The 15,526-nt window shown below is 53.4% G+C and overlaps 1 protein-coding gene across 1 annotated transcript; it reads right to left on the reverse strand.

Moving 5' to 3' along the window:
- Nucleotides 1-1,623: 1,623 nt before the first annotated feature.
- Snai3 (snail family transcriptional repressor 3) lies at nucleotides 1,624-10,238 on the reverse strand. The gene is made up of 3 exons (XM_075977522.1): nucleotides 9,920-10,238; nucleotides 5,672-6,277; nucleotides 1,624-4,180 (listed from the first exon to the last, which is right to left on the reverse strand). The coding sequence occupies exons 1-3, from the start codon at nucleotides 10,113-10,115 to the stop codon at nucleotides 3,999-4,001; spliced, it is 984 nt and encodes a 327-aa protein (XP_075833637.1). The 5' UTR covers nucleotides 10,116-10,238; the 3' UTR covers nucleotides 1,624-3,998.
- Nucleotides 10,239-15,526: the final 5,288 nt, after the last annotated feature.

A 15,526-nucleotide genomic window follows, 5' to 3' on the forward strand; every position in this document is an offset into this window, starting at 1 on the left:
GAGAATAGAGCTAGGTGCTAAGTAGGGAACTAGGGATGAGGGGGAAATGTATGGTACTCATGACACAGGGCCTGAGAGGACAATGTTCACTGATTTTTAAAATTTTTTAAATTAATTAATTAATTAATTAGTTTTTGTTTTTTCAAGACGGGGTTTCTCTGTAGCTTTGGAGCCCATCCTGGGTCTTGTTCTGTGGACCAGGATGGTCTCAGATTCACAGAGAACTGCCTCCCGAGTGCTGAGATTAAAGGCAGGTGTTACTACCGTCCGGCAGGATTCTTTTTTAATGTTTGTCTAGAAGCTACATATGTGTGGGTGTCCCTGGAGGTCAGAAGGCAGCACTGAACCCCTTCAATGTTACAGGTGGTTGTAAGATGCCTGCCATATCTGTCTTAACCCCTGAGCCATCTCTCCAGGGTCAGTGGTTCTTCTAGATGCAGAGAAGCCAGCTACACATTAGCTCAGCAGACACTGGATGTTCAGGGCCGGGCTGAAGGGTGTGGCTGCCTACCTCAGCAGCCGTGCACTCTCCTTGGATGTTCCAGCCTCAGCAGCCTGGAAACTTGTGTTCCATCGAGCTCCGCCAGCGAGCTATGTTTAGCCATGTGGGTGTGGCCAGGAGTGGGTGCTCTGAGTATAGATAGTAACAAGTGGGCTATTTCAAGCATTTAGAGAACCCCCCTAGAATATTCCAGGCCAAAATGATATTTATAGAATCCACTGGGCTTTTGAAAGCAAAAGCCATAACCTTAGTGCCTCTTTGGCTTTCTGAAGAGGATTCTTTCAGCAGGTTGTGGGGAGAAGGACTGGGTCATCCAAAGGCCTGTTGGACCTCACACACCTGTTTCCAGAAAGCCAGGGATGATCTCTGCTTTCAGCCCTGAGTGGAAGAGCCATGGATGCCTCAGACCCCAGACGTTCTCTCTGCAGGTACCTGTCCTACGAGTAGTCCCCGCGCCCCCACATACACACCCCGGGAGAGTGGCCAGCACTTCAGAGTAGCCAGCTGACAGAGGTGATAGTTATAGTTAGCTTGTCCATCACTGGGTTTTTGGGCCTCTGCTTTCAACTGGGCCATGGCAAGACTACCTGCTCTCCTCTCCTGGGCCCATGTCTGTCCTCAACCCCTGTTCCCACTCTGGAGAGAGGTTCTAACGAAAGGCCCTCCTTCGTGGGGAAAGCGGGACTTTGAAGAGTAACCTGGTAGAAGGGGACAGGCAGGAAAGGCAAACACCGCCCCCTCACCCCAGAAAACAGGCTGGTCAAGCACACTGTGGGGACCCCCCTTCCTGGCCCTCCTGCAGGTCAGGGACTGGGCCCAGAAATCAAGTGAGGAGTCAACATCCCCAGTTCCTTTGCTGTGCTGTGTGAATAAGGAGGGACCGTGAAGGAGGAAGCCATGGTGTGCCAGGCTGGCTGGGCAGGCACAGGTGTCTGCAGGCGGGGCTGCTCAGCTGCGGTGACCTGACTTCAGCCTGGCCTGCCCAGTGGAAAGCGTCCTCCATTCATTCGGTATCAGTTCCCTGGCAGGTGCCCTCCTTTTGCTCCTCTGCCAACCCCCACCCTCTGCGACCTCAGCCCTCCACCAGTCTGGATATAAATACGAGAGCATTTTCCATGAGCTGGAACCAAAGGAGGGAAACATTCCACTTTATTTTCGGCTGTGAGATTCCCTGCTTCATACCCGACAGGTGCGACAGCCCCATTTAGACATGAGGAACCAGGAATAGAACACAATTTACAATATAGCTTCCTTTGGGCATCTGGATGCTATTTTAAAAGAACGCTCTTGTGAGAAATCCAGGTTCATGTTGGTTGGGGTTCTGAAGGCCCCTCTGCCTGGGGAATCTTGAGCTTACAGAAGAGCCAGACATTTGGGGACAAGATTCCTTCCTTTACTTTGATAAAGAGATGAAGAGGAAGTGGGGGAGGGGTTTCTTGCCCAACTTTGAAGCTATTTCAAGTAACTGACTAGCCCATGATCCCGTGTAGATTTTGAGAAGGGATCATTTAGACCCCTTTGCCTTGCTCTAAGAGTGAGGACAAGTCACAGGGATGCTGGCTTGTCGAAACACATGTTCTCAGGTGTTTGGTCTGAACAGCCCCCTCCACCCCAAATCCATGCCAAAATCCTAACCCTTAGAATGCAACCTTACAAGTGGGTCTTTACAGATGCTATGATGAGGTCACTTTGGAGGGACTCACGGGACATGGCGGTGTGATGGCCAAGGCAGAAACAGAGGAACTCCTCCTACAAGCCAAGGACAACATCCACCTCCTGCCTTGAAGGTCACTTTGAGTTTGGACTCTGGCCCCAGAACTTTTGGTGGATGCATTTCCATTCAGAGGGTACCCTTGTGTCCAGTTCTTACCTACCCCCCTGGGGGGCAGTGGCCTTGGTCTGAAAACATGAGTATGTCTGTCTGAAAAGCGGGTCCCTCCACCAGCTGGCATAGGTCTGGGGTGGACAATCTGCAGCCGACTCTCTCACAGGAGTTGGGGTGAGGTGTTTCTGCATCTGTGGTCACTCCTGGTCTAGAAGTCCAATTTCAAGGTCAAGTTTGTAAGTCAGAAATGATCCTCACGCCTATAATCCCAGCACTTGGGGGGCTGAGGCAGGAAGACTTCTGTGAGCTTAAGGCCAGTGTGGGCTATAGCCTTAGACTGTTTGAGACCTCCAATTAGGTCAAGTTTCCTCTGGGGGGTCCCCATGGCCTCTTAGAGAGCTATCCTCACACCAGCAAACCACAGCCAGATGCTCACTACCAAATCTGACGTGAAGCATCTGCAAAACCAGAGGCTAAGATACCTGCATGACCCACGAGCTTTCTAGCAGGCTCCTGGAAGCTCGGAAGCTGGGAACCTCTTTCTACTGGGCCTGAACAAAGAATGCTGACTCATGTTCCTTGTCCTGGGCCTGAAGTGGAGTCACCAATAGCCTCTTACCTCAAACGTGTCAAGAATTCTCTGTGGGTCTCCTTTCTCTGTCCAAATGCCAACTAGAGTCAACCAGATCCAACAGTCCTTCCCTGTCCTGGCTCAGGATGCTACTCAGCAGCACATAGCCACCCTACCAGTTCTCCACCTTGGTCCCATCCAAGTGTCCTCCATGGGTCCTTAATCCTGGTGTTAATTGTACCCTCATCTTCATTTCTTCAGGCCAAACCACTTCATGCAGATTCTCTCTCAGGTTCCAGGGAAGGCTCCAGGCTCAAAGGGCTCTGAAATGCCCTAGCAAAAATACCCTCAGTCTCCTGCCTGCTCTGTGCTCAGAAAGGCCCAGGTTATCTGGAATCCCATTGCTCCTGAAGAATTCTGCCTCCTCCATAGATCCAGGAGATTGGTAAAGGCTCAAGACAGGAGGCCTGAGTGCGCAGGCCTCTTTATTACCCCATGGCTGCTCTCCTGAGACGTTAGGCAGCCATGAGGCCAGCTCCAAGCAGGAAGATGGAGATGAGGCACAGGACCTGGCTTCAGTCCAATCCTGCCTGGCCCTGCCTCATTTTAGGGGGAGGAGCTAGGGTGTGTGTGCTCATAATGGGCAGGAGAAAATGTGTCTCTAACTCCAGGGCAAAGGCAAGTGAGGATGGCTGAGAGGTAGCTGTGCTTCCCAAGGTTATACACACATTGCGCTCTCCTCAAGTAAAAATGGTCATTTCAAGTTGCACACAAAGGGACCCAGGTGAGCAGGCTCACTGGTGTTGCGGTAGGCTTTGTCCAGGGTTAGCCGCTTCCCAATAGTCTCTCCTTTTTGGAATAGGTCCAGCAGACAGGCCAAACTGAAAACGGAACTGTTGGTTTTTGTTTTGGTGAGTCTTGTGGTGATTCTACTCTGAATGTAGACCTTGGAGAAAGACACCCAAAGGCTCCACTGGGCTTATTGGTTCTGGCTGGACACAGGCAAGAGTGGGCTGGGCCCCTGCCTTCCCTGATTGTCCTGGACGATATAGAACCACTGAGAATATTGTCAGGCTTGGCCCCTCCACCCTGCTGTGCCTCTAGGGGCCAGGACAGCAGCCAGCTTCCTCATGCCTTGCCAAGAGAGACATGCGGGAGAAGGCCTTGGAGCAGATAGGACAGCGGTACTTCTTGGTGCCAGCATGAGTCTGCAGATGAGCCCGCAGGTTGGAGCGGTCAGCAAAGGCCCTGCTGCAATGTGGACAAGTATATGGCTTCTCACCTGTGGGAGGAATATGGGAAGTCAGGTGAGGGACCACGGGACAATCCCACAGACGGTGGCCAAAGGTGAAATGTCCCCATCTATCAATGAGTAACTTGCCCCTGTCCTCCAAATGCTCATCAGAGCCCTCTGACCCAAGGTCAGAGCCCTTTGGACAATCGGAAAGTCATTCTGGGCAGGATCACAGTACCAGAGGCTCTTCTGAGGCAGAGGCAAAGTATGGCGGCTGTTCTGTCTCTGACAAGCCCTGGGTGTTCAGTTCTGACTATGAGAAGTGCTGGGAGCCTCTGGCAGCCCTTCCTGGCCACTGGCCAGGGTAACATTGAGCCACTGTAAGGGCAGAGCTGGACAGAGTAAGCTACACTTCTATACACAGGCACCATCTCTAGTCAGGGCCATCGAGGACTGGGACAAAAAAAAAAATATTTCTGGCTGGGCGGTGGTGGCACGCCTTTAATCCCAGCACTGGGAGGCAGAGGCAGGCGGATCTCTGTGAGTTCAAGGCCAGCCTGGTCTACAAGAGCTAGTTCCAGGACAGGAACCTAAAAGCTACAGAGAAACCCTGTCTCGAAAATTCAAAAAAAAAAAAATACTTCTGCTGGGACCTTGGCTTCCAGGATAACCCTTCCAAGTGGAAGGGGAGGGGGCCATTGAGTTTTCTGCCTGGTTCTGCAGCCCGCCCGGGGCACTTGTATCCTAGCTTACAGTTCTCCAAACCAGAGTCTGCCCTTCCTACTGGAGTCTCCACAGTGGCCAGGCTTCCTTGCCATCCCACACTTTGCTGGTCCTAAAGCCACCAGATGTGGATAGATAGGAGCCACTGGAGCCCTGCAGCCCTTAGTCTCGCCTTTCCTGAGACACCTGCTTCCTGACAGCGCCCCTTCTCAGAAACAAGGCCTTTGCAGAGATGACTGAGTTAAGATAAGGCCATTGGGTGAAGCATAGTTTTATGACTTATAGGGGTCTCCCTCCCCTTATAGTGAAGATACAGACACATGGGGAGATGTTAAGAGAACCAAGGTGCCAGGCAGTTATGGTGCACGCCTTTAATCCCAGCAATTGGGAGGCAGAGACAGGTGGATCTCTGTGAGCTGGAGGGTAGCCTGGACTACAGAGAGAGTTCCAGGAAGGCTCCAAAAGCTACAGACAACCCCGTCTTGAGAAGAAAAAAAGGGAGACAGAGGCAGAGACACAGATGTGGCCAACTGTCAATGAGTAGGGCCAGCTTCCAGGAGATAAGAGAAGTGTCATTCCTACAGTCTTTGGGGAGAATGTGGCCTGGTAATGTCTGGATTTCAGGTTTCTGGCCTCAGGACCTTGAAAGGACATGTCTGTGGGGCTCTTCCTCTGTGGGGCTGTCTGCCAGCAGCTTCAGGAGCTGCAAGAACCCTTTCAATAATGAGACCGGCCTTTCCTCTCTTCTGCCAATGGTCCAGCCCCTTCCCCAACCTGTCTCCCTTTGTATCCGGATTATAGCCTTGCCCATCCTACCTGTATGAGTGCGGATGTGGCCCTGGAGTAGCCAGGGTCTGGAGAAGGCCTTGCCGCACACCTTGCAGATGCAGGGCAGCGTGTGGGTGCGGATGTGCATCTTGAGAGCACCCAGGCTGGCATACTCCTTGTCGCAGTACCTGCAGGTAAAGGAGGGCCCAGCCGGCAGGGGGCAGTGCAGCTGCTGGTGCCTGGCCAGGCCTGCCAGCGTATGATAGGGCCTGTGGCAGTGGATGCACTCGAAACTGCCTGGGGCTCGAGGGGTTCCCTCCACCCCTAGTCGTTTATCCAGAGCTCCATCTGGGCCCAGGATTGGGGGCCATCGCGTGGGCAGCACCAACAATGAGGGCAGAGTGAAGCTGTCTTTGAGGGGAACACTGGGGGCCTGGCCAGCCCGAGGGCCCACCCAGCTGGTTTCCTGGGGTTCTGGCCCAGAGGCTCCCAGAGCTTCCCCATGATGTGGCAGAAGAGGCAGAGAGATGCAGGCAACGGCAGAGGTGCTGTCCCGGGGTTGTAGAGAGTCACTGGGAGTGGAAGTGGCCTCCTCATCTGGCGGGTGGCAGGATCCCACAAGCTCCTCACAGGCAGAACAGGAGCCATTAGCTTCTAGAAGGGCAGCGGGGAGAGAGAACACAGTGAGGAGTGATGCCGCCGTATCTGGGCTTCCAAACTTCTGTTCGCTTATCTAACTGCGGTCTGGCTAGTCTCATAGGTCATCGGCAGCCAGTGGAAGCCTGAGCTACAAATGCCTACCACGACCCCATCATACCTACAGCAGCCAGGCTTGCCCACTTTACCTACTGTTGTGGTAGGAGGTGGTGACGATGGGAGGCAAGAGCCGAGGACCGCATGACTTAGATAGGTCCAGATACTAGAAAGTGAGCTGAACTTCCTTGTCTACAATGAGGAAAGGGAAATAAAACCCTCCAGGATGTCTACTGCTTAGGATCACAAACAGCTGCACAGTTAGACTCGTGGGTACACCTGCAAACCTAGCACTCAGGAGACTAAATCGGGAGGGTTTTAAGGCTGAGCCAACCTTGGCTATTTAGGAAACCCCAAGAATCAGCTCCTCACAGGAGTTCTTGCTTTCAGTCTGTGTCTGGCAGCTTGTCTAAAGAACCCCAGTCCCACGTCTGGAGAGTGAGTAGCAGCTGGGACTAAGCACCCTTGGGCTCCCATACAGAAGTCTGAGCTCAGAACAAAAGGAGCCTGGTAAAAACAGCCACCCGCCCCCACAGCAATCAGCCTCCAGTCACCACGGGGTCACCCATTCCTCTGGCGTCTCCTTGAGTGTGTCATGATGTGCTGTGCTCGGCCACATCCCTGGCCACTGGACAGCACACACTTGCTCCTTGTCAACATGCACGAACACGCCCAACCAGGCAAGCGGCCGGAGCTGGTGCCCTCTGCTAACTAGGCAGTATCAGCTCTAGTTCTGGCTTTCTGCGTCTTTTGGTTGTGGCTCCTGGATTTGTGGCCAGAATTTCACGCATTTAATCAAATAACCACAGTATCTCTCCCCACACACAAGGAGACCACACCGTAAGTTAAAGGCAGATTTTGGATTCCCCAAAGACAGAAGCACCAACCAGCCCTCCATCCACTCCACACGTGCTCAGACAAATCTCTGGCCTTGTTTCTGCCTTGATGACAAGGCTTGGGGTCACAGCGACAGTGCACAGGTTGGGAGGGCATATTCCCAAACGAAATGCTTGATTAGAAACAGTAAATGCACAAAGAAAGTATGTACAGCCTCACAATGAAAGTCCAATAGCACAACTTAGGAGTAGGCACAGTGGGTGAGCATAGGCATAGAGGGCTTGCCTAGCACACAAGAAATCCTGGCTTTCTTCTCCAAACTGGGTGTAACGCTGTGCACTTATTATCCTAATCAGGGAAGCAGAGGCAGGATGATGAGAGGTTGAAAGTCAGCCTCAGCTACAGAGAGTTCAAGGTTAGCCTGGGATACATGGGACAACCCCCCTCAAAATAGTGGGGATACAGGGATATCTATTTCAAGGTTAGCTTGGGATACATGGGACATTCCCCCTCAAAAATAGTGGGGATACAGGAATATCTATTTCTCCAAAGACAATACGCAAATGAGACTGACAAGACCACTCAGCAGGTACACACGCTTGCAGCCAACTGACAACCCGAGTTTTACCCCCACCCATATGATGAAAGAGGAACGCTAGCTCTTGCATGCTATCCTCTGACCCCCATGCACAAGCCATGATACACACGTGGCCATGATACACACGTGCCATACCCACCCACAAACAATATAACAAAGTTTTCTTAATTAAAAAGACTAACATTTTTAAAAGGATATACAACTGGGCAACAAACACACAAGAAAATACCCAACATCATTAAACAACAGAAAAATGCAAATTAGAACCACGTTAAGATGCCCCTTCATACTACACAGATGGCTGGAACCTAAGAACAAGTGTTGGTGAAGATGTGGAGAACCAGAGAGCTAAACCCCTTTATTCCCTCCCTACCTGAGCTCTTTCACACATTTCCCCCCAATTATACACCCAGCACATCACACTCTGGATGGGGGGGGGGAGCAGGCTAGCTAAGAGACTGTCAGGGGAGGTCAGGACAATAGAATGGTGCCACCACCGTCCTGGGAGTTTTACTGGGGTCCTATCTGCAGGCAAATCTATGCTGCCTAGCCTCAGGCACTTCCAGACTCAAACCCCATCTGTGTTCTCTGATCACAGACAGAGGAAAAGGGCCCATGCGGGGGTGGGGGTTGGGGTTCCTGGGAAATGAGGGTCTCAGTGTCCTCTGGCTCAAGGAATCTCTGAGGCCCCTAAAAAATATTTACTTAAGAAGGCGGGGCCCAGACCTCAGTATCTTGGGTCCCACTCTAGAGTGACATCCTGATAGGAAAAAGAGTCAACGAGGCCATGGGGTCCTGGGAGAGCCAAGAGGGAAGGCTGAAGAGCATCAAGGCTGTCCTGGACAACCCCTTACCCCCGAGAGGTTCCTGTAGGGCACCTGATTTGCTCATTCAAGTGGGAAGCTGGGGTGTGCTGTAGAAGTGAACCCTAATATTTTAAACTTTCAAAACCATGGCTTGAGGCTAGAGGTGTAGTTCTGTGGTCTAGGGCTTGACTAGCCTTGTATGAGGCACTGATTGCATTCTCAGTACAAGAAAAACACTGCATTCCCTGTAAATACAACTTCCCACCTCCTCAGTAAGGAGATCCACCACCCAACTAAAAGAAAACGTTTCCCGCACTGGAGTAGTGTCTTCCCTGTTACAAAATTACTGGGGTGACTCATTAAATTGAATTCAAAATGTTCCCTGAAGAGCAGGGTCCTAGATAGCACCCCCTAGTGGCAGCGTGGGTGCCGGGGGCGGATCCAAGGTACTGCGCCCCCCCCCCGCCGCCCCCCAACAGGGGTTCTGGGTAAGACTCACAGACGTCAGAGGTGCTGGCCTGAGCCCTGAGATCCAAGGTACCCTCAGGCACTGGCCGAGTCCCCAGGGGGTCTCTTCCACGAAACTTCCCACCTGGGTGGGAATGGCTCTGACCTACCGCAGCTGGCTGTTTCTGAGGACAAAGGGTGCTTTGGACCTCAAGCCCGTGAGCCTAGCAGGAATGGTAGACACCTGAGTCTGTGTGTGGGCGGGTGGTTCTACCTTGGTCACCGCACCAGGAGAGCAAGGGGGTTTCTGGGAAGAGGGAAGGTCGCCAGAGGTTCTGCTTGCTCTATCAGAGAGCTCGCCACCCCCAGGTAGGATGCTCTGGGGGAGTCCTGCCTTTTCTCACCAGCCACCCTCTGAGGGTAGGACAAATTTCCTGGCTTGTGGTCGGTGAGGCCTTCTCTGGGTGGGTGTACACAGCGCCTGGGACATATTTTAAGTTTGGACTCTTTCAGGACTGCACAGAGAGGCCTTGAGGGTCTCTTTAGCTGGAGTTGGAGCGTTGGCAGTACACAGGAAGAATTCCAGGGAGTCCCGGTGCTCAGGAAACTTTTCCAAGTGGGGAGAAGAGCTTCAAGGTGTGTCCAAGACTCCCGAAGCAGAGAAGTTGCCCTGAACACATCCCTCTTGGAGGCCCAGTCTTAGCCCAGAAGGGAACCTCGTCCCCTGTTGTGCTGAGAAACCTCACCCTTTCCCCTCTCACCTGGGAGAGGTGTGACCCAGCTCCCAAGGACTTTCCAGTTGCCTCCTGCCCCGCAGTGCTGAGAACTGGGGACAGAGATCCCGCCAACTCCTACCTCTCTGTGTCTCCAGTTGCCCGTAGTTGGGGACCCTGTGACTGGAGTGCGTTTTCACCAGAAAGGAGCGCGGCATGGTCTCCTCCCTAGAGGCGGCAGGATCTCGAGCCTGCAGCGGGATACGGACTGCAGCGTCCGCGCGGTGCCCGCGGGCAGCGGGGCCGGCAGGTGCGAGAAGGGTCAGGTTCATTAGCATAGCGCACCACCTCGGCCAACCAGCACGGAGCACGGCGGGGCGGGGCCGCTAAGCCACGCCCAGCACAGGTGCGCGGGCGGGGAACCCGCCGCGTGGTCAGCGGTGTCTGCCCCACGGGACTTGGCTGGCCCGCGCCGCGGTCACGCACCGACCCCGCGGGGCTGGCCATCGACCTGCCGTGGATGAAAGAGCAGAGTTCAGGGTTGGGTGACAGCGACCGGCCAACTTGGACAAGTCTAGTCCCTATCCTCTGCAGCATCCTTTATAATCAATGCCCCGAGAACTGGAACAGCCCTGTCTGGTTGTTTAGGTTCTCCATGAGGATGTTTACGACTTTAGGGGTCCGGTGCGACAGTCTGTGGAGTAGTGGACACAGCACCACCTGGGTGTGTCTGTGGCTGAGTAGCAGGGCTGTCTGGCCAAAAATGAGCCTTACCCCGTAACACGCCATTTCTTGGCATCTGTGGGCTGAGGTGGGAAGAGAAGGTGGGACTGCCGAGTAGGAGACTGTGGGGAAAGAGGGTTGAGTCACCCTGGGCGTTCAGGGCGCAATAGCTGGAGTCATCTCGTTCTATTTTGCATAGGAGAAAAAAAAACCCCGAGGTTCTGAGAGGTCTGTGGACAGCAAAACCGGGACTAGCCCACACTTGTGGCTGGTTAGATGTGGCTGAGAGCGCCCTTTTACTGCTCTGTAAGGAAGTGTGAAATAGGGCATCTGTAGGGAGGCTCTCCAGGGCACATGCCTGCTGGCTACCCATTCACCTGCTTTTTTTTTTGTACCTCTCTCCTCTCAGGCATAGATAAGGCCTATGGTTCCTGAACCAGCTCCCACCCATCCACTGTGTGGGCTTGGGCCAATCCTCCAAACGCATCTCCTAACCCCCTTAAATAGGGGTGATCTGACACACCTGTGGGGACCGCCAGCCTCACAAAGGGTTCTGGGCCCACCTTTGAGGTGGGGCGGATGGGCTTTGGGCATTCACAAGCCGTGACCCTGGAGGAAGTTGGAGATCCTCACTTCTCAGGCCCCTCACCTTGGGCTGTGCAAGCTCATTCTTCAGCGGTGACCAACCGGTGACTCTGACTCACCGTTACAACCACAGGGTGCCATGCAGCCCCAGGAAGAAGGAGTGGTTGTCTCCAAGACCAGGGTTTAAAATTCTAAGCCCCTTGCAGCAAGAAGCCTCCCAATGGGGGAGAGGCTTGCCTCAGGCAGCACAAGCCTCTTAAAGGAAACAGGCTGTGTAGATACCTGGGCCTTATCTGCTGCCTAGGCTGTCTGGTCACTCACCTCCTTTAGCAGAAATCCAGGTTTGGGAACCAACTCACAGGCTTTAGCCATGCTCTGTAGGCCCTGTAGGCTCCCAGCGACCCCAACAAGCAAGCGTGGAGCAGGCTACGGGAAAACCAGCAGCCCTAGCAACAGTAAGGCAGACATTCATCCCCTTATCAGAGTGACAACCAGCTCCAAATGCTACCTCACTGAGGGTTCCCACCAGAGAAGTCGTGGTTTGCCCCTGCCTTGGTCCCTGATGTATTGACTGGGCTCGTAGATGGTGTCGCGGGTTGGATTATGTCAATTCAATGGGATACAACTGTGACTGATTAACACTGTCTTTGCAGATGTTGCTGGTTCAAGAGGAGGTCATTAGGATGGGTTCTAACCCAATGGTTAGCATCCTAAAAAGAGAACAGTTAGACTTAAGTTGTAAGGACAGGGGTTGTACAGGGTTGGCGGGAGAGTCAGGAGAGAAGCCTAAGTCCTGAGCGGTCGGCAACCAGGGAGCCCTTGTCACCTTCCCTCACAGCTCTGACACACCTCCATGTAGAACACCTGGTCTGGTGTCTGCACAGAGACCCTATTTGCAGAACTCCACTCCAGCCTCCTATGCTACTTGCCCAGACGGCACCTGAAGAGGGTGGAGCAGCAGGCTGGCTCTGCCCTGCAGAAACACGGCAGGTTTGTGGATGAGCACCCCACAGCTCCACTGCACTGCTGAGAGCTTGTGGGGGACGCCGCGCTGTCACTACTCCCTGTTGCCAGTGTCCCATCCTCCCAGTACACAGTCTCCCCTAGGATCTCCCAGGCTTTCTGGAGTTCAGAACTGATTGACTATACAAGGGGGATGCGGTCTGCCAACGGCCCCACCGGCCCATCTTCTCCCGGCACTTCCCTGAGGAAAAGCTCAGAATGAAGGGTTTGCTCAGTCTTCCCACTTACTACCAGGAGATCCCAGGGGGAGACATTCTTTGGCCTTCATAGAGTCCTTGAACCATACTAGGTCTTGACACCTACCATGTGTGGATGAAGCTTTTTTTCTGGGGTTTTGACTGTTCAGAAAGAGGGCACCGAGTGACATTTTGCAGGGGAGGGCCCAAGAGGAGGGCAACTCAGTGACAGACTTTGTGATACTATCCCTCAACCAGGCCTGGCTCGCCCAGGTGTTGCATATCCAGGTACTCTTTCTCAACCCCCTCCTGGTATGACAGCCTCAGCTGAGGATCGGGGTCCTCTGCAACTCCTGGGCTTCAGGCGAGCCGAGTAGGAAGCAGGAGGACTCCACTCTGTCCTCTCCAGGGCAAGCTTGGGGCAGGATCTCCTTCCAAAATCCTTTCATCTCATGGTAACAGTAGTTTCTGACTGTTTCTCCAAGACCCCATGAGCTCAAACCAGGCTGTTCCTACACTAAGTAGGTGAGCGCCAAGCACACCATAGAAATGTGCTTGGAGACTCACGGGAAGGCAAGACACCTGCAGCCAGCCGGGCTGGTGGATGGGTGAAGTGCAGCTGGGCACTGGCGGGCTGGTTCAGAAGTGAGGTTCTGGGGCACACAGGGCTGTGTTTATTTGGGTGCGGTGGGGCAGCATGCAGATCTCCTGAGACAGATGTGGAGGTCACGGATACTTCCTCAGAGGTCTGAGGCTGGGGAGCCCCATGCTGAGTTTTCCTTTCCTAAGGTCCAGAAACCTGTGATCAGGATGCTTTCTAGGAAGCAGGGGGCAGCTTCTGGTGCTGTTGCATAACATGAAACTAAGGGCATGTTGCTGCCAGCCCAGGCTTCTGACACCCTAGATGCCGCAGGGCACAGCAACATAGGCTGGGGGAGGATGGTTGAGTGTGGGGGGGGGGCGGCGGGAAGAGACCCAGGTAGCTTCCTACTATTCATAGAATAGTCCAAGGTGGGAAAAGATCGTAGCTTGCTAAACTTCAGGCTAGAGGTGAGCCACATCTAAGGGCAGGGGCTACCTGATCGGAGACATTGTGCTGATTTGCTCACAGCCTGGGGAGACTACTCTGTCCCTCTGTCAGACTGACTACATGGCAATAAGTTTGTGTGCTACTCTCAGGAAGGGTCATGGCCCCTCTGTTCTAAGGGGCACCCCACTAGTATTAGATTCTAGCTACTTGTTTCCAAAGAGACCCCCCCCCCCGAAAATACAAGGTAATAGCTGGCTGCTTTCTGAATCTAAAACTACCTCACCTGGGTATGGGTCTGCTGACATCTGCCTTGTCTGGGTTCCCTGCCCCCATCAGGGCTTACTCTGATGTCGCTCCAGAGACTTCTAGACGTGGAGTCACCTAAAGGTGCCAAAGCCAACGGGGGAGCAAGACTGAGGTATAGTCCCTTCTGGAGGATGCTGTCTCACGGTTTTGCTAAGGGGGCGACTACCCCCAAAGCCCACACCCAGGGCTGAGAAGGATGCAGGCCCTTCTGGGCACAGGTGTCACACCCCATCCTGCAGCTCTGAACGACGGCCAACTCAGGGCTTCCACAGACCCCATCAAACAAAGAAATCAGGAGTTCTACAAGCCCAGAGAGGGGGTAAGGGCTAAAGCTCACCACGGGGTGGAATGTTCTAGAAATAGGGGACACATTTGGCGAGTCATAGGCAGCTCAGACTTCTGTTGTTTTGTTCACTCTGCTCAGAGGGACGGCTCTGCCTGGAGTACGTTAGGTTTTTTGTTTGTTTGGTTTGGTTTTTCTTTTTTTTTTCTTTCTTTTTTTTTTTTTTGGTTTTTCGAGACAGGGTTTCTCTGTGGCTTTGGAGCCTGTCCTGGAACTAGCTCTTGTAGACCAGGCTGGTCTCGAACTCACAGAGATCCGCCTGCCTCTGCCTCCCAAGTGCTGGGATTAAAGGCGTGCGCCACCACCGCCCGGCTGGTTTGGTTTTTCAAGACAGGGTTTCTCTGTGTTAACAGTCCTAGCTGTCCTGGAACTTGATCTTATAGGCCAGGCTGGCCTTGAACTCACAGAGATCCACCTGCCTCTGCCTCCAGAGTGCTGGGATTAAAGGCATGTGCCACCACTGCCCAGCTAGGTTTTTGTTGTTGGTTTTCAGAGACAGGTTTCTCTGTGTAACACCTCTGGCTGTCCTGGAACTCGCTTTGTAGACAGGCTGGCTTCAAACTCACAGTGGGAACCATGAACTCAAACAATAGCTAGTCACATGGGACACAAGACAGGGATCCCTTCCTGCTCCTGTTTTCCTTGGCTCCTCCCCCCAGGCTTCCTGAGGGATGGGACCAGATGCCACAGTGTACAGGGGCTAACGAGCCCCAAGACCTACTGCCTGCACTGTCCAGGAATCAGAGCACAGCCTGAGAGATTGTAGACGAATGGCTTTACCATCGGCCATTCCTCCTTGTTCTCCAACTGCCACAAGTGTGTAAGCTCTGCAGTTTCGAGGAGCCTCAGAGGCTGCACTTGCTCCAGAGGGGCAGCACAGAAGTCAGGACCATCTCAAGCCAAGGTTGCAGCTGAGGTCACAGCCTGCTGTGACTGGCCTGCAGCTGCCTCCAGGGTTTCCTGGGCACCCAGAGATCATGACCTATGATGACTCTCTGTGTCACTGTGGTCGGTCACAGCACAGGCCTGGGCCTGTGAGAGCACTTCAGCTCCTGTTGGACAATGAGTGCCTGCCCAAGAAGGGGTAGGCTTAGGTGGCAGCCAGGGGATGAACACAGACCAGCCTTGCTCAGATGTAGTTGACAGCTCAGAGATGGCCCACTTCTGGAAACCAATGGGGAGGCCAGTCTTGCTGCAGCACTACTGACACCAGAACCTGACACTGTCTGCAAGGGTCCCCAGCCATGGGAACCTCCCAGATAGACGTCTGAAGGTGACTTTGCTTCTTATAGGGCATACAGTTGTCCAGCAACCAGTCCCTCTTAAGTTAAGGCCTGTGGGTGGAAGCTTCTGACTTGCCTGCCCGTGTCCACTGAAGTGTGAATTGTTATGACAGAGACCTGCCACTGGGTGCCACCTCAGGACGAAGTAGGACAGTAAGGCAGGCAGCAGCCTATGGCCCCATCTGTTGTGCTGAAGCTGGCTGTCCCGACTCCTCAGCTTTGTTTATTGTTGCTTTGAGACAAGGTCTTATTTGTTGTCCTTACTGACTTCCTGCTGCTT

This window comes from Microtus pennsylvanicus, chromosome 6, assembly GCF_037038515.1.
Source record: "Microtus pennsylvanicus isolate mMicPen1 chromosome 6, mMicPen1.hap1, whole genome shotgun sequence".
Classification (NCBI taxonomy): Eukaryota; Metazoa; Chordata; class Mammalia; order Rodentia; family Cricetidae; genus Microtus; species Microtus pennsylvanicus.

Bases quoted from the DNA above. Each gene is read 5' to 3' on its own strand.
- Snai3 (XM_075977522.1), bottom strand. From the start codon at position 10,115: ATGCTAATGAACCTGACCCTTCTCGCACCTGCCGGCCCCGCTGCCCGC. The intron at 6,278-9,919 runs GTAGGAGTTGGC...CTGCCCTTCTAG, and splicing joins GCAACTGGAGACACAGAGAG to AAGCTAATGGCTCCTGTTCT. The intron at 4,181-5,671 runs GTAGGATGGGCA...TTCCTCCCACAG, and splicing joins CCACATCCGCACTCATACAG to GTGAGAAGCCATATACTTGT.